At 36.3% G+C, this 24,550-nt stretch overlaps 2 protein-coding genes across 3 annotated transcripts; both read left to right on the forward strand.

The window, feature by feature from the left end:
* The first annotated feature begins 463 nt into the window (after positions 1–463).
* slc2a11l (solute carrier family 2 member 11, like) lies at positions 464–4,506 on the forward strand. The gene is given in 5 exon segments (XM_042509686.1): positions 464–479; positions 1,910–2,094; positions 3,722–3,821; positions 4,077–4,192; positions 4,315–4,506. Coding segments are annotated over 5 exon segments (609 nt in total).
* Positions 4,507–6,626: 2,120 nt separating this feature from the next.
* nt5c2l1 (5'-nucleotidase, cytosolic II, like 1) lies at positions 6,627–17,972 on the forward strand. 2 transcript variants are annotated; one of them, XM_042509151.1, is made up of 18 exons: positions 6,627–6,787; positions 9,170–9,243; positions 9,414–9,531; positions 10,512–10,607; positions 12,353–12,444; positions 12,582–12,639; positions 12,745–12,838; positions 13,277–13,330; positions 14,365–14,448; positions 14,559–14,594; positions 14,677–14,784; positions 14,873–14,939; positions 15,602–15,772; positions 15,855–15,906; positions 16,395–16,455; positions 17,442–17,618; positions 17,712–17,789; positions 17,881–17,972. In XM_042509151.1, the coding sequence occupies exons 1-18, from the start codon at positions 6,714–6,716 to the stop codon at positions 17,884–17,886; spliced, it is 1,500 nt and encodes a 499-aa protein (XP_042365085.1). In that variant the 5' UTR covers positions 6,627–6,713; the 3' UTR covers positions 17,887–17,972. The 2 variants fall into 2 exon arrangements, with proteins under 2 accessions (XP_042365085.1, XP_042365086.1); XM_042509152.1 differs by lacking the exon at positions 6,627–6,787 and having other exon boundaries at positions 9,188–9,264.
* Positions 17,973–24,550: the final 6,578 nt, after the last annotated feature.

Genomic DNA, 24,550 nt, shown 5'->3' on the forward strand with positions numbered 1-24,550 from the left:
AATCTACCTCATCATGGGACTATTTTGTATAAAAAATAGGATAGTGTAACATGTGGTGGTTGAGGTTTTTAAGATAGTTAATAATGTGATCTTAAATTAATTTTTAATAATTTAAGAATACATTTATTCACCTTCTTGCAGAGTTAGATGAGAAGCTCAATACCACTAACTGCCAGCAGTCAGTTAGCTTAAGGGATAAATATTTTTTACATTTTCTGTCCTTTCCAGGTAATCCTGGGGAATTCTCTTGTTTTTAAATGGATAGTTAGGATCTTTTCAAGTTAGACTCGATAAAATACTTATCTGTAGTCAGTGTTACATACAGTAGATGGAGGTTAGTGCGCCCCAGGCTTAGCCTCATTTTAGCCACTTTAAAAAAAAGCCTTCCTAAAAAATGTCAGACTACTCTCTACTTTGGTTCTACATTTTCTGAACTGTTCTGTATTCCTACACAAAAGCCCGAATGTATTACGCCACAGGTCAGCTGTTGGGGAAAGTGTTGCACGTCCTCTGACACAAAACGTCACTTTTCTGATAGTTTCTACGACGGTGTGTGCTTGTGTTTTTTTTTTTCCTGGCTGTTCAAAGACGTGAAACCTTCTGCGGTTAGTTTCACCAAATATAGACATCAACACTCCACCTGCAAGACTGAGACAGTTTGGTATTTGCTCTTAAGTAAGATTATATAAACCCACCGCCAAATAGGCCAGAGAGACACTTGCTGAAGAGCACTGCTGTACACAACCGTTAACGAAACGACTCACCAAAACAACCAGATAAGTGTGAGAGATGACATCTTCTGATGCAGAGAGACTTGAGGTTGTGTTGTAATCAGGTCAGACTCATGGCAGCAGTAGCTCTCCGGGTTTGTGAGCGTGCATTTACAGTTTACACGGTTAGCTTTCTTGGCATCCAGTTTCCCCTTTCTATTCTTCAGTGTCCCTGTTCTTTTGTATACTCTGGTTTACAACATTATCCTATTGTCCTTCATTGTGTCCATTTACTGCATCGGAGGGGTTACAGGGTTTGGTGGTGTCTAGTCAGAGTATCTCAAAATTCAGCTGGTCAGTGTACACAAACAAAAAAACTTAAATTAATGCAGCACCATGAAAGCTGAGTCACATTAAACTTTTAGCTTTTGTTCTCTTTTTGTTTTTTAAATGATGTCTCCGGGCTTTAACACAGTCTCTGTCTCACTGTCTCACAGAAAGCAAACACTTTTAACAACTTTGTGGGTGTAAATAGAGCTGTGTTAGCTTTTGAGCCACACAACCATTTTTCCAAGTTTCATGTTTCTCTAAGGCAGTGATACTTAACTTAATGGCCAGCAGGATACATATGGTTTGAGAGTGCATCGAAATAGAGCTTATTTATTTCTAAAAATGTGCCAGTGGAAGTTCCCTTGCACCTCCCCAACAAGTCCTAGCTAATGTTCTCAAATCCTAAAAACGTGCTAAAATCCTAGAAATGTTCAGAAATCCTACAAACATCCTAAAATCCAAACAACATCCTAAAATCCTAGAAATGTCCCATAATCCTAGCAATGTCCTAACATCTAAGAAATGTCCTAACATTCAAGATACGTCCTAAAATCCTTGAAATGTCTAAAAATCCCAGAAACATCCTAAAATCCTAGGAATGTCCTGAAATTCTAGAAATGTGCTAAATTTTTTAAAAATGTCTTAAAAGCCTAGAAATATGCATGAGGCTGCCGTGTTTCCCTGGTATAAAACATCCATTAACATAAACCTGAGGAAACCCATTTCTCCATAGATGGCTGCTCTATCACTCCTAGCTCCTAATTTAACCCTACAGACAATCAATTCCTATTTATACTTGTCACTATTACATTACTAAGTTCCTTTGGTCATTTTTCACCCAGTTATTGATCATTATTGACTCTTCTCAGAATGTATGATTCCCTTGTGTGTGCCTCTCGGAGTAGCCATTGCAGCTCACACCGTGTACCTTGTTGAATGCGCCCTGAGGAGGCTGCGAAGGGTGGTGGGTGCGACCCTCCCTACCTTCTTGTCCTTGGGGAAGTCAGTGGTCAGCTGCTGGGGATCAGGTGAGGTGGCTGGCGTCATGGATACTGTGAGTCAAGCAGGTGGTGGCAGGTTCAAATAACAGCTCACAGGTGCACTGAACTCTCCTGAAGACTCATGGTGTCCTTTCTGTAGGAGGCAAAATGGATGAGATCCTGATCAATGTATATGAAATTTATACCAGGGTGTATTATATACCATTTATACAGAATGTTTTTGGAGCCTCTATTAAGAAACCAGATGTCTGTTTTTGACTAATCCAGTTAAAATAAATTATACTGATATTGTAAATTGCAATCTGTGAGGTGACCTGCTCACAGATTTGCAACATTACTTGCTTTTACAGTCACTTTCGAATGAACAGTGTGACAAAATATCTGATGATTGATCCGTTTCTGTTTTTTCACAAAGACCATAAACTGGGGAAAAAAAAGTCTGTCTGGCTTTAACTTTACATAAAAATCCACCTACTAGCACATAAAGCTCATTTAACAAAAACTTAAATGCAAAAAGGGGCAATTTGCTATTTTACTGAGGGTTAATCTGCTTTACTATTTCAACCAGCTGAGACTCCAGAATGGAAAATGGCAAATTTGCCTTTCTACAAGTTTATGTACAGATAAAACAAACAATTACACTGTGTACAGAGCTCAAGAGCCACTTAAGCTAACCTGCTGTAGCTGTAGCTTAATATTTACTGCACAGACACCTCATGGTCTCAATCTTCTCACCTATACCAGAAAGCCAAAAAAGCCCATTTCCCCAAATTTCAAATTATTCCTTTGAGAGAATATTCTAAAATCTCTAAGGAAAAGGCGTTAAAATCTTCAAACGTAAAAGGAAAGCCAACCTCAGTCACTCATGCACACAGCAGCAGCAGGAGCAATGTGAATGTTATCTTACTGAGCCTCAACCCAGTCACCAGAAAAAATGCTGGCACTGTACATTTCTGCAAACCACAGACATGTTACAGTATGTTATTATGTAGCAGACAAGTTGAATGTAAAATATTCTCAGGGCTATATGGGTTGTATAAGTGATTTTCTGGTTGTCAAGAGCTCGGATGAACACTATGGCTATGTTCAAGCACAGTGAGACACCCAGGAATCCACTTCAGTTTGGTTTATTGCAGTATTGCATTAAGATGTCAGCACAAAGTAATGCTGATAGTATACAAAGGGAGCCAAAATCAAGACCTCTAATAAGAATTAACCCAATGTAAATCACTGTAACTCAAAATTACAAAACTCCAACATTTAGTTACTTCAAATGAAGAAACTCACATTTACACTCAGGCAAACAATGCTGCAGTGAGCCCACGGTTGTGCTGCAGGCAGTGCAGAAAAGAGCAAACACCTGACCTCAATCCACTATATATGGGCTCTCAATCAAGCCAGGCTCTTCCTCCTTCCCGCTCCTTCTCCAGACAGCTCCCCCTCCATTAAATAACCTATTTCCATCAGTGAAGTTTTACTGTAATATCCCTTTGACATCCTGACATAAACGTTAGTCCTTCTATTATTTCTTTGTAGGATTTAGGGAAACAGCTATGGAAAAACCCATTCCTCTAACCTCACAGTTGTCTCCACCTGAGACACCTGTCCTAATGTTAGAGCTCCCCCCTGTGGTTTGCTGCTGTAAACATGCTGTGATGTTGCAGTTCATGATTATTGCAAAAAGTCCTGCATTTCAGAGGGTACATGAAAATGTCGGCTGCACTGACCCTCCTCACCATTACTCTGTGTCTGTATGTGAGTCAACAAAACACCAGACACTGTTTGCGGCATATTTCTGCATATTTTGCTTAAAACATGACAGGTGATGCCTGAGAGCAACTCAAAATACTAATAAACTCAAAAGCAATATGGCAGATCTTTTGAGTCTCCGCAGAGTCCTGGATGCTTTTCTGCAGCATGGTCCTCAAATTCATCTTCATTTTTCATTTCATTTAAGATCTTAGTTATTTATCAAGGATTTCTGTTTCAGTATTTAGCATTATAATTGCTGCAGTGTATCCCTCTTGAGCATCAGGTCCTCTACCATCTGAAACATGAAGTCAATCATTCAAATCAGCTGGAAACACTATCACCCTCACTCTCAGCTGGATAGGCATGCTTCTGTAGAGGATGCTCTTGTCTTTTATAATGGTAAGCTCATTATTATCTTGGTGAAATTTGGCATATTTGTAACTACAGGCCAGTGCACATGTGAGAGAGATTATTCAGGTGAAATAAGATTAAATTCATCACTCAAAATTATATTTGTAAAGGAGAAACAGAGTTACTTTTGTTTTCTCATATTCCTGTTTGTCTGTGCCACCTGTGGGCTGAATGTAAAGTTCAATGTCCCTGAGACCGAGAATCTGACAGCGCAGGAGACAGAGTTTCAGGATGCACTACAAATTTGGATTATCATAGAGAACAAAAATCAGTTGAACAGAAACCCAGCTGAAATAAAATAGATGAGACCATACTGTAATTTGTATATGTAAGTTTAAAATGCAGCAGAAATAAAAGATTAATTCAATTAGTCATACAGTTTAATTATATTATTATACCTGACACCTGTCAATTTGAATCAGTTAATAATAAAAGTAATAAAAATAATAAAAGCAGCTTTAGCGTCTTTCAAGACTTGTCTAACAGTTTGTTTTCATTGTGAGTTTATTTTGTGTGTTTGTGTTGTGTGTTTGTTGTAGTGTCTCTCTTGCTAGTTGACTTAAACTCATCTTGTCTTGGTTATCAGTGTGTTCAGCATGTTTGACCCCTGGCTAAACAGATAGAGATCAGAGCATCCAGCGTGTCCAGTTACAAAAACATCAGCAATACAAGTTCCAGCCCACAAGAGCTTACAGTACAGGACACCAAATACTCTGTTGCAGTGGTGAAACAACAACAATTGTCAGAAAACACTTTAACTTCCTACGCAATTAACACATATTATGAACAAAGGACTTTGTCTTCTCTATAAAGCTTCACAAATAAAATCTGTCATAAGGCAGTTTCCCTTCGTAAAAGTTTTTAACATCACCCAACAGAAGAACCCATAAAGATATAAAAATGCAAACATTTAAATGATTAAATAATGAACAATAAAGCGTTAAATAATCTTTAATCTCCCCTGAATCACATTACAGATAGTTATAAAACCTGCATGTTTCCACTGTGCAAACCAGTCTTTGACTTTTGGTTTAGCTCTACTCCACATATGCTAGGCAGTAATTAAAATACAATATATTGACAAAAAAATAAATAAATAAATGTTATGCTATGAAAGGCAACCACGCACCGCCGTCCAAAATAATCATTAGCAAATGTAATTAAAATCATAAATAAACAGAACATATTGCCATTATTAGGACTGCCAGTTCTCAGATTGCAGTGTGCTGCAGTATGGTTTGAGCGACCAGTATTGCCATTCCCCAGCAGAAACTGATGCTCAACTGCTGTGAGTACACTCAATGTCAAACACTGACCTTTCACAGGTTTATTCATTTTAAATGTATTAAGAAGTGAAAAACTATAACAAAATAAGCATGTTAGGCCTACCTAGTCTATAGCACCGTGGATTGTTGTGGATAGTGTTAATAAGATTCATAAGAATCAGAAGAATAATCATAAGAAGTCATAGTATAATATGTCATTTAAAGAAAATCATAAGCATATTGCTGCCACGCCAGAAAACAAAAATCAGTATCAAGAAACTTCTGATAACAATATATTTTAATGCTCTAACAAGAGACTTTTCAGGTTATAACATGATGTCCCATATTATAATGAGAAACTTTTTCTGTTCTTACAAGAAACTTTTCTTATTTAAACATGCAAAGTTTCTTGTTCTAATAACTTTCTTGATAGAACATGAAAATACCTTTTTCTAAAAAGAAACCTTTCTTGTTAGAACAAGATAAGCTACTGATTTTTTTTTCTCTGGCAGCAATATTCTTCAATAAAAATAAAAATGCCATAGTATCATGTCATTAAAAAAGGTAGAAAAAAGTACAACCCTCAATTTTTGCATCAAAACGCAATTAAATGTTCTGTTTAGCCATTAAGTTTTGGGTTTTTTTAAAAAAAAAAAAAAAAAAAAAAAGATTTGAGTTACATTTTTAGATTTTGAGTATTTTGAGTTTTTACTTTTACTTTTGATACCTTAAGAACGTGCTGCTGACACTCATTATGTACTTGCGAAGTGTATATTTTGGGAAAACTAAAGACAAATAAATACTTCAAATATCTGGGATGTTTTTGCTTTAATGAACACAGTTTGGCTGTCCGGGTCACAGCGGGACTGACTGGCAGTCATCGGGGGAAACTCCTATCAATTACGCAGAGGTGCAGCCCCGTAACATGTGCACGCCTCTGATAACACAATCTATACGCTTAAAGCTTCATGTCGTGCAGGGCGAGTGCGTGTCAAATGCCGATGTCGACAGTCTGGACGCGTGTGTCATGCAGCCGCTTACTTAAGCAACAAGCGAAAAAGTCACAGGGAGGAGTCCCAGCCTGCGTACAAACACGGGATAACACGTATGTCAGCGCCTACATTTGAGTACATTTGGTAATTAGAATGACTCCAGTGACTGGCTGCAAAAAGTGCTGAGTATAACTTGTTGGATGTGTGTGTAGTTCATAAAGTTGAACAGCAGCTCGCGTCGATTCAATCCTGATGGACACAGAGGACACACACACCAACATCTTAAAGGCTGAGGAGCCCAGAGTGAAGCGAAGCTATGACCAAATGTGAGTGCATTTGATTTAGTGTGATTTAAGCTGCATACACAAATATACTCTGAGGTTAATAACAGCAATTAATTATTCTTCAATAGTTGTTTTTTGTTGTGTTTTGTTTGGGTTGTTTGTTTTGCTAACATCTGGGGTGTCACATGTTAAGTATGGGTTTGGTGTTCCTTTCCCAAGAAAACCTGAGCATCAAGCACTTAATTTCCTGTCTTCTGGGGATATTTTTGCACCAATTTATGGTGATAATGTCATGGTAATTTATAATTCAAGTAAGTTTACTGTTTTAATAAAATGCCAGTAAATAGTGATTCATGCCTTGTGTAATCTCCAAGAGCCAAGTGACTTTATCCAGTCAAAAAAAAACAATGCTTTTCAGTTTATTATATTATTGTTGTTGTTGTTGTTATTGTTATATTAATAATAATAATACATTTTAATCTAGAGCCCTTTTCAAGGTACTCAAAGACAAAAAAATCATTAAATAGAATACACTAAAATATGCAATAAAATAAACGCATTTAAGTTCACACATTATTTACACATTATAAGTCGTTTTCAATAGGTAGGTTTTGATAAATGTCATTATAAATGTTATCATGAATGACAAACAAAAGCATGACATTTTCACATTTAAGAATCACAAAACTAGCAAATGTGTCTCTTTTGCTTTAAAAAATGACAAAGGATTATGTGATGATTCTTGTTGATCGATTTATTGATTAATCAACTTATTCTTTCAGCTCTAGTTGCATACTGCCACAAACTACTTTACCAGAGGCATCTTTGTGTTTACGAGTCGCAATTCCTCGAAATAGAAGTAATCAAAAGGGGGTCAAATGTTTTCTAAATACTGAGGGAGGACTGTCCCCTGCATCCCCAAAATCTACACCCACGATGAGCTATTTACCAGTATAATACTAACATATATACTAACAATTTCTGAAGTTTTTGTCATTATTTTCTTACAAAAAAAGGTTTCACATTTCTGTGCCTCATTGATCACGACACCAGGTCAGAAGGACGTCTTGTATTTATTTCTACATTATTACATTTGAGTTATTACAGCTTAAAATAACTGGTGTTTTCTCACAAATCCCAAATGCTTTCTGACCCCCCTCACCTGCTTCTATCCTCTAAAGGTTTGCACCCCATCACAACATATTTTAATCCACAGTCACTGAACCCAGCAGCCAGCCCTCTACACTAAGTGCTCCCGCATCAGAAATACTCGCTCCCTGTTGGCTTTTACATGCTGAACTCATCTAAGGGGAAAAATCCTCAACGGCAATACACTTACAAACAAGAGCTTGCAGGTAAATTATTCACAGCAACTCTATATGTACAAACTGTCGGGGAGGGTGACACTGTGCCATCCAGACTGGAGGTGCTGCAGATAGGCTTCTCTCTCTGTGTAAGTCACTGATAAAGACGAGCATCTGGGAGCAACAGTCACACCAGTCAACCCAAAAGTCTGTTAAAATATATAATGGATCATTTTATTTGTAATTTGCAGCCATTTGAAATAGTGCTGGAGATGGTTTAGGGCTAAAATAACACTTCTTACCTCCACTGTCGCTGTACTCTAGGAGCAGGAAATACAAAACTATAACAAGGTCACTACGCTCAAAATTAGGGGTCGACCAATATTGTTTTTTTAGGGTCTATACCGATACTGATTAGTAGTTAATGATACCAATAACGGATATTTGGAAGCAATATGTATTTACAATAAAAATAAAAATCTTTCTATCAATATTTAGAATTTGGAATATAATAAACTCCAACACAAAGCTTTGTTTAAACGCCTTAAGCAAATGTTTAAACTGAAACATTCAACGTCATGTACTCTAAGTTCCCAGCAACTTTTCTTTATAATAAAGGGGAAATTTAATTAAAAATTAATAGCTCTCTGAGGTTTTACACATTAAAAGTTTCTCCCATGTTGACACTTTCTAGCACTTTTTAATAATTAATTTGATCAGCAATCATTAAGCTAAAACGCCAATACAGATAATTGGCAAAATTCCAGATATCAGCCCCAATAATCAGTCAGGCCAATAATTTGTAACCCCCTAGTAAAATGATGATGGAGTTTTTTAATTTTAAAAAAGTTCATGTGATAGAAAAGAGTTGTTAGAGCAACAACAAGGAAACCCAATAATGTCACAGAAAAGCAGCAAATCTTGACTTTCAAACAACAATAACAGACGTTTTCCCTTCAGGCCCACATGACCTGAAACAACTGCAACACAGTCACCTTAGAAAACCTCAACAGTCAACCCACAGACGTGGATTGTTCAACGAACACCTCTTAAATCTTGTGCTCAAACATGTTCTCTCTGTCATGCTGACTTCAGCTTATGTTGTTGTGTTTGATCACAGGGTGTTCGTCAACAGAAGTCTGACCCTGGAAAACATCAAATGCTATGGATTCGACATGGACTACACGATGGCGAGTATGTAACAGAAAGACTTTTGTGAGTGTAAACCATTGCGTCACCATGAGTGGGTTATAAATCTGATTTTTTTTAGATTGAATTCTATATTCTTGCTTCAGGGTTTGCTCTTGAAGTGGTAGCACAAGATTTACCGGCTTTATGTTAATGATGTTTCTGTTTGTTCGCAGTGTATAAGTCTCCTGACTACGAGTGTCTGGGCTTTGAGCTGATAAGAGACAGAATGGTGTCTATTGGATACCCTCATGAGCTCCTACGTTACACGTATGACCCCAGCTTCCCCACACGGTTAGTTAAAAGTCTACATCTGCGCATGAGAAGTCATGTAACAAAAAGATATCATTTTATCTGATGTGCTATGGAAACAGAAGGTAAACCTACAAAAGAAAAATTACAAGCAATTTTATGCTTTTTCACCCAATGCCTGGGGAACACAATTTATTAAAGACATAAATTGTTACGAAAGTGTATGGATAAGGTAATTATGTATTTTCTCAAAGGACAACTATTTATGTCAGTTCAACATGTAAGGATAAACCCCTTGAAATGGAGTGTCATGTTGCATGTTCATTAACAAACAATTTAATTAAAATTAAAAGTTTTTGTAGAATTTTTTCAAAAATTAAATCAACCATTTTAAACCTGAATCGACATCAGTTTCTTGTGTTACGTTCAGATGCCTTTCACAAGCGTTAAACCTTTCAGACCCTCGCCAATTGGTTTGATTACTTTTGAAAACATAGTTAACAAGGCAATGAGTAACTTAGCAAAAGGTGTCTCAAAAACTGCAAGAGGTCAGAAAAGGCTGACAAGAAAATGAACTGAAAATTAGTGAAAAAAAACAGAGACAGAGAGAGAATTTAGAGAACTGCATCAATTTATGGTGGAAATGTCTTTAATTCTGTCAAAATAAAAGTCTTCTAGTAATTTCATGTTTTCACTGGGGGGCACAAATGTATATATTCTAAATATTTTGTATTAATTGATTTGTAAATTGACAGAAAAATAATAAGCAACTATTTTGATAATAGATAAATTTTTAAGTAATTTTCCACGCAAAAAAGCTATCACCTTCGGCTTTAGGAAGTTGTGAATTTTAACAGTTTCTGACATGTCATACATAAAACAACTTTTGAACAAAATAACTTGTGGATTAATTGATATTCTGCTATGTGCAGTCCTGAAATAAACCCAGGTGCTGCTTCAACTGTCAGATCATGTCATGACTTGATCTCGTTCATACCTTCTTTTTGTTTTTCTCCCCTCAGCGGTTTAGTTATCGACACCACATATGGAAACCTCCTGAAGGTGGATTCAAATGGAAATATTTTAGTCTGCAGCCATGGCTTTTTCTTCCTCAAAGGGTAAAGTCAAACTCTTTCTAGAGAATACAGGACCGAAATCTTTCCACATACTTTGATGAATTGTTGTTTAATGATCCCTACTTGTGAACTCAGACAGAGACAGATGCACATATAAAGTTGACTATACAACATAATTAATTAAGAGAAATAAAAGTTCTAAGAAAAATATATATTAGAAGTGAGTTGACATCACATTAAGGACGTGCAGGGCGTCCCCCTCTTGCCCGAGGCTACAGTCTCTGTAAGCCTGAACATGATGAGATGTGTATTTATGGGCTGATAGAGAAGCAGTAATACTAAACATAGAGAATACACAATTAAAAGGCCTTCACTATTTGGCTCTCCTTGTGTATTTTTTTTGGCTTATGATGCTGATGCAAACAGATGTCTAAACAATATTTGGTACCACTTTACTTTAATATGCCCCTCACAGAAATATTGTTCTTTGCTTCACATAAAAACTATGATGTATTTTTGTACAGTTAATTAAATCAGCCATCAATATATAAAGTGGTTAAAGGGACAGATCACCCCCAAATCAAACTGTTTTTCCTCTGACCTGTAGCACTATTTATCAATCCAGATTGTTTTGGTGTGAGTTGCCGAGCGTTGGAGATATCGACCAGATGTCCGCCTTCTCTCCAATATAGTGGAACTAGATGGCACTTGGTTTGTGGTGCTCAAAGTGCCAAAAAACCACAATTGAAAAACTCAACAGCAGTCTCTTTCCAAAAATCATGACCCGGTTACTCAAGATAATCCACAGACCTTGTTATGAGCAATTTCATGTGGGACCTATTTTGTCACTACTGAAGTGGGGCCAACCTGCCAACCGAATCACCGCACAAAAGGAAGTGTGTAAATTTAGCCAGCTGAGTGGTGCTAGGTGAGCTAGCAGTAGATGGACACTTCCTGCTGCGCAGTGATACAGTTGGCAGATGTAGTTCGGTATGAACAAAATAGCTCCTACCGAAAACTGCTCAAAACAAGGTCTGTGGATTATCTTGAGTTACCGATTTGTGATTTCTGAGAAAGACATTGCTGTTGAGTTTTTCAAAAGTTTTTTTTTTTTTTTGGCCATCTAGTGCCATTACTACACTCAGCAACTCACACCAAAACTAACTAGACTGATAAACAGCACTACAGGTGCCTGCAAAGTGAGTATCACTTTTACTTGTAATGAAGCACTTGTGTAGTGATTCTGCTTTTAAATTAATAAATGATCTAAATTTTTCCCACCAATGTTTATATATTTATATAAAAAAAATATAATATTTTATCAAATTATATCTTCTAAAGTTTAATATATTGAGGGGAATACCATAAGATTAAAAAAAAAAGTTTAGATTAGTTTGATTACGACTTTTAACAGACAGGCGAAACTGTTTTACATTGAGGCCATTTTGCTGACATTTTACAGTATTGTGTTGTGAAAATACAAACAGCTACAGTTTAATTAAAGCTTGTATGTCACGGTTGTTTGTATTCTACTCATTGTTATTTGTAGAAAAGGGAAACACAAACTAATATTGACTGAAGCATGACAGTCAGCTGAGGTGAGCTGACTCAGTGTGGTTTTACTGGTTTTCCGGTTCGCAGGAGACACACGAGTGCATCTAATTTGTTTTGTAGATTATCACAAGATTTCACACATTTTTTTATAATCCTGAATCATAAAATCATGCATGGTGTCCTTTTAGTCATTTAGCCTGTGTTTGTAATATTGATCCATTTATCTTCCACAGGGAAGACATCCACAAATATTACCCCAACAAGTTCATTCAAAGAGGCGACACAGACCGTTTCTACATCCTCAACACTCTCTTCAATCTTTCAGGTATAAAATGTAAAATGTGTTTTCTGTGCAATCCTGTAATGTTTACCACCCTCAAACTCTCATTTGTCTGCATTCGAAACTCATTTAAAAAAGGAAGTCTTTGCTAACTGACTTTTGTGTTTGCATGCACCCTGCAGAGACTTATCTCTACACCTGCCTTGTAGACTTCTTCACCAGAAACACCAGATACACAAAGTAAGTTGTTTTGTTTTAATTCCCTCATATGTACGTTTGACCATTCCTCTCAGCTGTAAAATATTATAAATTAACCTGTGAACTATTTGTCAAACTTCTGCCCAGCCTCCTGAAAGGTTGGCAGCACGGTGACTTGTTTATGTCCTACAGAAGCATGTTCCAGGATGTTCGGGACGCAATGGACTTCATTCATGATACGGTGAATTGAATCAAAGCTCTAAAGTGTGTAGGATTTCGTTGCATCCAGTTGCAGATGTTGTGAGGTTGCAAAACTGAAACTTTTTCCAACTGCAAATGGCCCCATCTAGAGTCACAGTTTGTTTTGTCCATTCTGGGCTACTGTAGAAAAAATATGGTGGGCTCCATAGAAGAGGATCTGCTCTGTATAGAGATATAAACAGCTCATTCTGAGGCAACTAAACCATGATTCTTGTTTTTAGGTAATCATAAATTAATGGAAAACATAAAAGTAAACATACAAATACATGACATACAATTTCTGCCTATTGATGCCTGTAAATCCTACACACTTGACCTTTAACCGATGTCTTTTAATAGATGCAGACATGTGCCCGTTGTTGGCTTGGTAAATAATAATTTGCCTCTAAAGGTTAAACTCTATCCGTGTGCTTTATAGGGAGCCCTTAAGGAACGCACTATCAAGAATTTGGAGAAATACGTCATCAAAGATGTGAGTGAACTGAAAAACATGGTTTAAATATTCAATGAATAAATAAATAATAATAATAACCTGACTTTTATGTAACACATTTTATGCAAATATGCAGCCCAGAGTGCTTTTAATGTGAAAAGATCAAATGAAAATAAACAAGAAAAAAAAGCAATAATAGCTACAGGACTTTTTTGACTTGAAAAAAATCAAGACAGACTTCCAACTCCACTTGGACTTTAACATAACTGATTTGTGGTGCACCCATTAGCTCACCTGATAGAGCGGGCACCTCAAGTACAGAGGCTGTATCAGCAGGTTCGACTCCAACCTGTGGCTTTTTTGGCTTTATTATGAAAGGACAACTTAAGTGTAAAAGGGGGAAAGAGAGGGGATGACATGCAGCAAAGGGCCACAGGTTGGAGTTGAACCTGCGGTTGCTGCAACAAGGACACAGCGTCAGTACATGGGGCGCCCGCTCTACCAGGTAAACTAACGCGCGTGCCCCACCTAACAAATTTAACAGTTAAGTTCAAATTTTAAAAAGCATTCATGATTTTTGTAAATTTAATATATTCTTGTATTGTTATAACATTGTTAAACTGGCATTAATTTTGTTGAAGAGTGTATTATGCCTTTTTAGAAGTCGAAACTTAAAAATTTGGGACTTGCCTGTTTTGACTTGAGTGCAAAGATTTGCGATTCCCTTGTGACTTGCAAAGTAATGACTTGTTCCAACGTCTGGCAATAAGAGAGAGAAAAACAAACACACAAAAAAACAAATTAAAATTCAAATGAAAAAGTCGAGTCCTTAATTTCTTTTTCAGGAGTTATTAATAATGTTAATATCTGAGTGAAGGGAGAGCTGCAATTTAGAACAATAAAAACAGGAAGCAGCCTCACCAGATTTCTAGAAACTCATTAAAAAAAAAGCAGCTGAAGATGTAAAAGTTGTTGTTGGGACATGACATATATAGTTAGTTGCTACTAAATGAAGGTGTTAGATTAAACAAGGCTTTGTAGATTAATGAATAAGTGAAGTGTGCTTTTTACAGCCAAATCTCCCCGTCCTCTTGAACCGGATTAAAACAGTGGCCAAAGTTTTCCTCGCCACCAACAGTGACTACAGCTACACTGAGGTGAGCTTCTAAACACAGAATAATATATCTCACTGAAGCCCCAAATTATATGAAAATTAACTGGAGACATTCAAAAAAAAATCTGTTTCCTTCTCTTCTTCCTCATCAAGGTCATTATGAAATACTTGCTTGAAAGTAGCAGTAAGGTAAGAAAATTTAAACTTTGCTTTGAAAATTCAGAAAATGTCCATTTCATTGAATCATGTGAATTTAACTCTTTATTTCTAGTCTGGAAATCCCAAAGACTCCTGGCGCTCCTTCTTCGACCTCATCGTGGTGGACACCAGAAAACCGTTGTTTTTTGCAGAGGGGACGGTGCTGAGACAAGTGGACACGGTATGAAAAAGTCTCAACCACTGAAGATTGACACGTTCATGTTTGAGCCGCAGCAGGTTTCAGTGACATGTTGTATTTTGGGACACAGGACACGGGAAAGCTTCGGATTGGGACGTACACAGGCGCCCTCCAACATGGAACTGTTTACTCCGGAGGTGAGATTGTGTGTTTCTATTCATTAATTTTTAATAAAATAATAAATAAGAAGATAACAAGGATATTAGGAGGAGAAGAAGCGAGACATGTCTGGTTATTTAACTAGGATTAAGCCAAGTAGAGCAGGATTCCTCTTTTTGCTGACGTTCAGTGTAAACTGTAGAGATGTGTGTGAAAATACCTAATCTACTACAGTTTTTACACATTATGTGATTATTAATATGTCCAGTGTCTGCCAATTTTGAATTAACCAATACATTTAATCGTATTAAATTATTAATATAAATTTTCTTCTAGCCTGATGAGAAAATCTTGTTCCAAAAACGACAAATTTAATCTGATATATATATATATATATATATATATATATATATATATATATATATATATATATATATATATATATATATATGTATATATATATATATATAGTGAAATCCAAATAGATGTGTTTTAGAGTAAAAATTTTAAATGCTATTCCTTCAGTGGTTGAATTTCACAGTTAAGTATTCAGTTTCTTATCAAAATATAATTATGACGTCACTTCTTTGCTTCCATACATGTGTATTTTTTATGTGTGCTTGTGATGTGGAGGCATTGTGATAATTTAATCCCCCTTCCATGTACTCTTATGCAATATAAACAAACCTTATGTTTGTAGGATCTTCAGACATCATCAGTGATTTGCTGGATGTTAAAGATAAAGACATCCTCTACGTTGGCGACCACATCTTTGGTGACATCCTCAAATCAAAAAAACATCAGGGCTGGAAGACTTTTCTGGTCGTACCGGAGCTCAACAAGGAGCTGCAAGTATGGGAGCAGAAGAAAAGTAAGAACACGTAGACATCGTTGTTGTATTGTTTGTGCAATGTGATCATTTCAAAGTCTTGATGACTTTCTTGATTTGGCAGATATGTTCGAGGAGCTGAAACGTCTCGACATCTTCTTAGCTGAACGTTACAAGTGAGTTCTTCTTACATGAATAACACTTGTTATGTTTTTTTGAACAGCTAATAGACAATGAATTAATCATGAATTCATGCAGAAGTGATAAATTCATTATAATCTATAATTATTTATACCCAGAGAATTTGATTCTAATAATTTATAACATTAATAAATCATTACAAAAGGCATTCTTTATTTATTTATACTTATACAACTATACTTTAGTTGTCCATAATTTGTAAATCAGTATCTGTTGAACTGCATATAAAAATGCAACAAATAAGTTGTGTAAATCATCCAACAAATAAGCTTAACTCATTTATTCTGAAAAACCTGTGGATGTTTTCAGTCTGTTTTAAGCTGCAAAGCCTGATATTTATCAGACATTTATTGTGACACTGTTGCCCAGATGTTAGCAAATGTTGACGTTCTACGAGAAGTACAGCACAGATACATGATGCAGTGAAAGCTTCTTAACTGTTTCCTGTGTTGGTTGTCTGAAGGCATCTGGACGCCGACAGTAAAAAGTGTCCTGAAATCAGTACCATCCAGGCGAGAATGAAGGTGAGCTTCACACATTTAAAAAATGTTTTTCAATTTTCAATTTCTCATTCTTGAAGTTTGTTTTAGTTTTTTTTTTTTTTTTAGGCAGTTACACCATTTTAGGAAATGTTGCTAAAGAAGTTGTTGTTTTAACTACTTTGGAAGTTTTTGTTGTTGTTGCTAGAACATTTTAAACACAGCTTTACTGTCATTTAAAATATTTAAGCACACAAACACTTCATCTGGTTGAAGGTGGTTTGGTCATCCATTCAAATTCTACTGACTGCCTCATTTAGTGCAATGAGAGCTTACAGCAATAAATTAGATCATTAACAACACATGAAGTAATGGGCATTTGTTACTAATGGGGAATTATGTAGCAACAAAAAAAAGAAAAAAGTCTGACACACTGTTCATCACCTAAATGCTTTGCACAACCAAATTGCAAAAAAAAAAAAAAAAATGTTTTGCCTTATATATTTCCGTAAACCAAGGACACTTCACGTTTGCACATCATTATTTAGAAGACACATTGAAACTTTAAGTTGCATTAAGTATAGGCATAAAAACTATTTGGTTATGGCTTGTAAAAGATGATGTTTTGGCTTAAAATCCACTTTTTGGTCGCTTTCACCCATGTTCAAAACTTCAAAAATGTTTACTGTTTTTTGCTCTAGAATAGTGGTCTGCAGCTTGGCAGCTGTCCCTAAAGGTGTCATGCCATTTATTATCCCCCTCACCTTCCAATGCCAAAGTCACATCGTATACCATGTCACCTTAGAAATACTGACATGACATGCATGAAATGTGCAAATGTCATATTTTTGAGGTTTGCAGAAATGTACAAATGTTTTTCAAGACCATGATTTAAAAAAAAAAACAACCTCTGAATATGAATTTTTGCAACAGAAAGCAAAAACAGGACGTCTGATATTACAAACTGTGTTTCAGAAGTTTTCTGGAACTCTGTCCAGGTTTTTCTGCTGATGTTGGTTGTTTGTTTGCAGGCGCTGACCTACAGAATGGACATGTCCTACGGCAAGATGGGCAGCCTCCTGCGCAGCGGCTCCAGACAGACGCTTTTTGCCAGCCAGCTGATGCGTTATGCAGATCTGTATTCCTCCACCTGCCTCAACCTGCTGCACTACCCCTTCAATTTCCTCTTCATGGCACCCCCCGTCCTGGTCAGCCCTCACCTACACACACACCTGCACAAAAATAAATCTGATCTTTCACAGTTTATGCTCATTCTTCGTCTCACTCATTAACTCTTTCAGATGCCTCACGAAGCAGTGTCTCAAGTCTCGTCTGACTTTGTTTCAACAGAGCTCACTGTTACCAACAACTATATGATGGTGAACAAATCTCAATATTATTATCATTAGGATCAAAACATTTCTCAGCTGAATTCTGCTCAGAGTTTATTAAACTTTCTCTCACTTACAGTGCTGAGGACAGCTGTTTCAGAAGAAAATGCTGCAGAGGAACTTTCTCGTGTGCTTCGGCTGTCAGGGACACTGATGAAGAGGATTGTTTGCACCTGTGCTTTCTCAAAGGGTTTGTTGCAGCCATGATGTGCCTCCTTTACAAAAAAAATAACTTACTGCTCCACCTAGTGGATATGTACTGCTATGCCACGCAGCTAGATTTAAAGATTTATATCAAAAGTAGACTTGGGGTAAGTGTACATAATGAGTGTTCATGTGTTGTTGCATGTAGTCGTACATTTGCACATTTAATCTGAGGTTTGTGTAATGGTTTTTAGGAAGTAATTTTATTCATTTGTTGTTTGTGCAATTTGTTTTGAATCATTTCAATAAATCATATTATTTGTTTTCACTGTTTTCATTGAAGTAGAACAACTTTAAATAAACATATACATATGTGGCATCTCGTATACATAAACATTTTACATTGGCTCCTAAAATTCTCACAGAAAGCTTTAATGGGGACTATTTATTTTGTAGATAACTGCTTACAACAAGGTCTGTGGATTACTGCGAGTAACTAGGACACGGTTTCAGGAAAGACACATTGCTGTTGAGTTTTTCAAATATAATTCATGTAAACACCAAAATCCAGACAGAAGTCCAATGGACAGATCATGTAAAATTTCTGCAATTAAAATCAGACTGGATGTGTAAGAAGTTACTACAAACAAGCTAGTTAATATGCTGTGGGTTTTCTTTTTTTTTTTGTTGGTTTGTTTTTTTGCTTGTTTATACAATACACATTTTCCTTTTACCTGTAGTGCTATTTATTGGTGTTGACTGCTTTAGTATAAATTGACAAGTGTTGGAGATGTTTGTCTTCTCTTCAATAATAATAAAAAATATCTCTGTAGCGCTTTAATTTTAACATATAATGGAACTAGTTGGCACTCAGCTTGTGATGCTAAAATCAACAAAAACATTACATTTGAAAAAACTTCATAGCAATGTCTCTTTCCAGAAATCATGAAACAATTACTCAAGATAATCAACAGACCTTGTTATGAGCAGTTTCATGTGGGAACTATTTTCTCTCTGAAATACACCTGCCAACTGTCTAACTGCGCAGAAGCAAGCGTACATCTACGTAGCACCACTGAGCAAGCCAATGTTAAAGCTCAGCTTTATCTCACACTGTCATGAGCCTCTTGACCATTAGTAGACGCAGAAAAAAAAGAAATTTTTTTTTACATTTAAATTTCCCCCCTTTTTTAAATAACTAAAATAAAATTCGGGTCTTTTTCTTGTCACCTTTTAATAAATTCTAGCAATTTGTGGGACATTTTTTGTCAAGTTACTCACTGCCTTTCCATTATGATTTTTAAAGAAATCAATCCAATTTGCTCAAAAAGAGTGAGGCAGATTGTAAAAGGCGTCTGAAAGCAGCACAAAAGAAAAACTGATGTCGAGCCAGGTTTAAAAGGGTGGAAGTTTTCATTTTGTACTTCATGTGTTGTCCACTGGATGGCAGTATATCTCCTCTGCAACAAACATGTCGATCGATCTGTGAGTGTGTGTCTGTGTGTGTGTGCGTGTATTTAAACTAACAAACTAAACGTTTTTAATCTGGCAAAACACTGATCCATCTCTATTTTTTCGATAACATGAATCACTTTGTCTACAATGAAATACAGTGAAACACAAGATAAAAAACCTCAACAGCAAATACAGCAGTTCATCTACTGGCAGGTTAAACTGCTGCATGTTTTGTACATCCCCCAGTTAAAATTAAAACCTTATTTTGCTTTGCTGTTGTAGAAACACACACACCTGTGCTGTAATACACACACTGTGTATGTCTCTTGTCCTCTCTTTGGCTCTGACAGTCTTGCTCCCACGAGAGGGGAGCCTTTATCAAGAGAGCTGAGAGGAATTTGTTGTCTGTCTCTCTTGCACACACTCACACACTCTTTCACTCTCCTTATGATATCAGTGCTCACATGTGATCATGTATAAGAGGAAAATATTCTGTATTCTTGCAGGGTTAAAGTGTGCAGAATATCACAGTTTTCCTGCTGTTTTCCTGTAGGGAATGAGATCTGTCTACATTTCTCTCAAGAGAAAAACTGATACGGATACATCAGTCTCATATTTAATTTTGATTACGGCACAGCAGACATCATGATGAAGCCTCCACCAGCACCAACTGAAAACAGCTGACATTGTCTTACACCACTGGGTGGGAAAAGAGAAACAAAGCACAATGTTATCACCGGGATCCAGTGCTGATTTTAACTCACTGTGTTTATGAAAATGAGCAAAATTAAGAAAAAAATAATTGACTTTTAAGTGTGAACTGTCAGAGCATCTTGACACAATTCATATGACTGTGTGAGAATCTATTCATAGTCTACTATTCCTTTGAATTAAACATTACAGGCCAAAATTAGGAGCCACCCACTGCATTTATTAGCACCTCCCCCTTGCAGACGTGTGTGCACGCACACACACAAACACACACGTTTCCTTGATGATTTCATTTCCTGTATCAGGGCTATTTCAGTTTATTTGCATTTCCCTCTGCATTGTCTGCTTGTCACCTGGATTTATTGTTATTGTTTCTTTCTTTCTTTCTTTTTCCTTTTTATATATTTTGTCATGTTTTATTTTCTCACCTTATTTTCCTCAGCTTTCATCCCACCTAACTGCTATTTCATCTGTTGTTTTTTTAATTGCTTGTCCAACATATTTTGACACAATTTGCGTATAAAATAACCCTAGAATTCTCTCAGATCTGATGTTTGACAAAAGACCGTCTGCATTCTTCATCTGATGCAGCGTTATTCATTGAAACTTTCATAGCCAGATCTTGGGCTACATCTCGTCTTTTGGATAGCATTAACCTGTTATTGCAGTTGAATTTTTTTAAAAAATCTGAATGAGCAGCCTGACACCAGACTAACCGCTACCCATGTGTGTGGAGACAGTCACAACATTTGAACTGAGGTTTTGTGTCTGAATTTAATCTCTTAAGAAACTAAATTGTTGTGGAAAACTGTAGGGAATAACATGAAATACATAACACAGCTCTATTGGTAATATTTAGTCTGCAAACAAGTCTTGCCTTCTGGTTTGAAGTCGTAAAACATCTCCTGACAAACACACTTATACATACATGCCTTCTCTTACTCTATGACCCCTCCATTCGTCTCTCTGAGTCAATATACCACACTGTGATATAGGAGCTGTCTCTTCACATACAGAGCTACCTGTGCTGCAGAGGTGTGAAAAGTACCAGTTTCACTGTGCTGTTTAGAGTTTCACCCACATGTCACTCTGCAGAAATATCTTTAAAACAATACAGTCACACCTATGATAATGACAATAACATGCAGGAGGAAGAGGAGGCTGTTTGATGATGTCACTAACATGACTTTAATTTCATTTAATTATAAAAAAAATGAGAAAGTTTGGCAAATGACATTGTTGTGATCCTGAGTGTTAATGTTAAGCTATGGGTGGGAGTCAGCTTCTCTCCAGCTTCATGCTTCATTAAAATGGGTTATAAAAATTATTTTAGCATTTTATGTTGTAGGTTTTTGTTTACAATGCTATTCAACAGTGTTGTCATAATATTGGAATTTCTAACTTCTATAAAACACCTAGAAAAATATTGATCTTTGATGCCATTTTTGATACTAGAACTGACATTGAGGGCAAAAAAATCAAATTTTTGATCAAAAGATAAATTTATCAAGGCTTTAACATGACAACAAAAACTTTTCTTTTCTTGCAGAGAACAGCAGAGTCAACACTGACAATAAGACAGAGAGAAAAAGAGCAGCTACCTGTGTATCAGCGCTGCAGAAACTGAAACTGTTAAATATTCTGATTCAAAATGTGTTGATAAATCTGTGTTTTTGGTGACAGTAGTATTAATATTTAGTACATATTGATTTTTACACAACACTAAACGTTAAAATTTGTTAACTCTTTCAATTTGTGATTTTCAACCTAAATTTCACTTTGACTTCCCTTAAATTCAGAAAAAAATACCCTTTTTCACACTTGTGACGTGTATTTTCTTTATATGCACTTCCCATTAACTTAATTGTCCACACAAGTGGAATAATCAAACTTTAGACATCGTGTTTTGTTTTGTTTTTTAGCGGTACCATTAATTTAAATGCAATATGATTTTTTTCTTTTTAATTTTTCAAACTTTAATGTGAGTATCTGGTGTCTTCACAAAACACTAAACATTAAACTTTAACTCTTTCAGCTTGTGATTTTCACCTCAAATTTCACTTCATAACATTCATTCAATTCAGAAAAATGACTTTTTTTCAGACTATTTCAGTGTTTCTATCTGCTCTTTCAGTCAAATTCATTTAGTTTTTTTAGCTGTCCCTTCACATCAGACATACTCTAGATATATAAAACATTTTTCCACATTTTCCCAAAATTTAAGAATAAAACTTAAGTGTGTTTGGGGACTTTGCATATTTGTAAATACCTCTACAATAGGAAGAAAAGTTGTGTGAGTTTGAACAAAGCTTGGCTGCAAATTAGGAGTTTACAAGAATTAATAAATGGATTAGGAGGTTACAAAAAGGCTATTATTGAGTGGGATCAGTTTGTTGAATCAAACTAAACTGAGAAGAGTAAAGATGCACTCTAACAAAACTCATTCACACTGCGATGATCTATTTCCACTACGGTTTCTGAAGCGAGCAGGCCGAGATTTCAGTGTTTCGATGTAGTGAATACTAACACTTTGATGAAGTTTGTTTTTTCATGTTTCGTTCACTGTTGTCAAAAACTTTAATACAAAAGCCAGTCATGTGTAAAGATGTCAGATTTTAAAGTCCGCATCAGATTTTTTTAATCCAATTGTCAATTGATTACTTTAAAATATTAAATTCTGCTTTTTTTTAAATTTTGTTTTTCAAAGAAAAAAATAAATAGCAAATGAAAACTTTATTTTTTAGTCTTTATTTAGAGAGGGTCAGAAAAATATCATGATTCATAAACCGCGAAAACAGAATTTAACATATACACATTTAACTTTTTTCTTTCACGTTTAGAAAAAGTTAGGCTTTTCTTTCAAACAAATTCTCTCACAGTGATTTCATTTATAAATTCTTTTAAAAGCCTCATTAAGCACAGTTTAATGAAAACACATCCACTCATGAAAAGCAGGCCCACAGACACATTACAAAAGGAAAGAAGCAAAAACATTTGATTCAGGCGCAGCACTTTGTTGTGTTTTATGTATTTAATGAAATGCAGATGTCATTATCTCATTAGCTTGTGTTCTCTGTAGTTTGATCTGCACATGAAAAAGCTGCATAAAAAACAACAAAAAAAGCACCGCTGACATGTTGGGTTTCAATGCAGGATACTTGCTGCTCTATGCAGTCAGATAACTGCAGAAGCACCACCGTCCCCCATTCCACACATTCCAGGATTTCCCAGCAAGCATTGCAAGCAAGCCTAAACAAGTCACGTTCTTTACTCAGGGAGAATTTCACACAGTCAAGTGACTGAGGTCTCCTTTTATGCCTTTCCTTGCACTTTTTACATACGTGTCCTGTACAATTCAAAACTGCTTTTTTTTAAAGCAACAAGACTTTACCACAATCATTTTTTTCACCTGAAACTCTGTTCTGAAGAAAAGTTTTCTGGCTTTTAATAATTACTTGCTGCAGCCTGTCACAGCAAACTGGACTGTGGTTAAACATTTCCACCCGGAGAGGTCTGCTGACAGTCTTCAAAACAAACAAGCCTCTTTACTCTCCTGCTTTATGGTTCAAACATGAGGCGCACACACACACACACACACACACACACACACAGGAGCAGTGACACCTAATCTCAACCAGAGAGAAAGAGAAGGGAAGGCAAAACGCGAGGGGGAAGAGAGGGCCTTGCTCCCTACATTCCTCCCAAACCTCCCTCCCCCCATCGACCTGCTACCACTGAGGATGCTCCCAAAACACACAACAACCCCCCCCCTCCTCTTTTTTTTCCATCTGCTTATTTTACCATCACTGATACACACTGTCACAGTGTTTGATGTGACGACAAAACAAGTTACGAAAATAGGATGAACTCCATTGAAAAAATTGTGGATTTGAGAGAATCCATTCACCACAAAGTCTAGAAAACTTGAAAATCCAGTTCAGATAATGGAAAGGTTTCAGGCATTAAAATGCAGCAGAAGTATATTTTTTATGTTTTATTTCTTGACTTGATTTATTAGTTTGCTCTTTGGCCATTCACCTTACATAATCAGCCACATTTGTCATTAGCTGTGGTGTAAAGTAAAAAAGTGGCACCATCACACAAGATGGACGAAAATCAATTGAAGTTCTGGCATTAAAAAAAAAAAAAATTACTTGTTGTCTTCCTTCAAAATGCTTAAATTTGCATCACAGAGAATGTATACTTTACATTTAGGTCATGAGGGCTTGTGTCAGTCTAAATGTGTGTGCAGTCTCTTTTGTAAATACAGAACTGGGTAAACAGTTTAGGGAGGCTTTTTCTGTGCGCTACCACCTGCTATCAGTCATCAGCTCCACTTCTACACAAACTCGCTTGAAACGAGCCCTTTAGCACCAGTTTAGTGTGAGCTGAGGCCAAATGCTATGACAATACTATTGCACTGCTAGAATGGATGGTAC

Source organism: Plectropomus leopardus, chromosome 20, assembly GCF_008729295.1.
Source record: "Plectropomus leopardus isolate mb chromosome 20, YSFRI_Pleo_2.0, whole genome shotgun sequence".
Classification (NCBI taxonomy): Eukaryota; Metazoa; Chordata; class Actinopteri; order Perciformes; family Serranidae; genus Plectropomus; species Plectropomus leopardus.

What these genes read in the sequence shown, in the direction of transcription:
- nt5c2l1 (XM_042509151.1), top strand. Translation starts at nt 6,714, where the DNA reads ATGGACACAGAGGACACACACACCAACATCTTAAAGGCTGAGGAGCCC. An exon ending in TGGAACTGTTTACTCCGGAG is followed by an intron (nt 14,940 to 15,601) that starts GTGAGATTGTGT and finishes TTATGTTTGTAG; the next exon opens with GATCTTCAGACATCATCAGT. An exon ending in TCATGGCACCCCCCGTCCTG is followed by an intron (nt 17,619 to 17,711) that starts GTCAGCCCTCAC and finishes TAACTCTTTCAG; the next exon opens with ATGCCTCACGAAGCAGTGTC.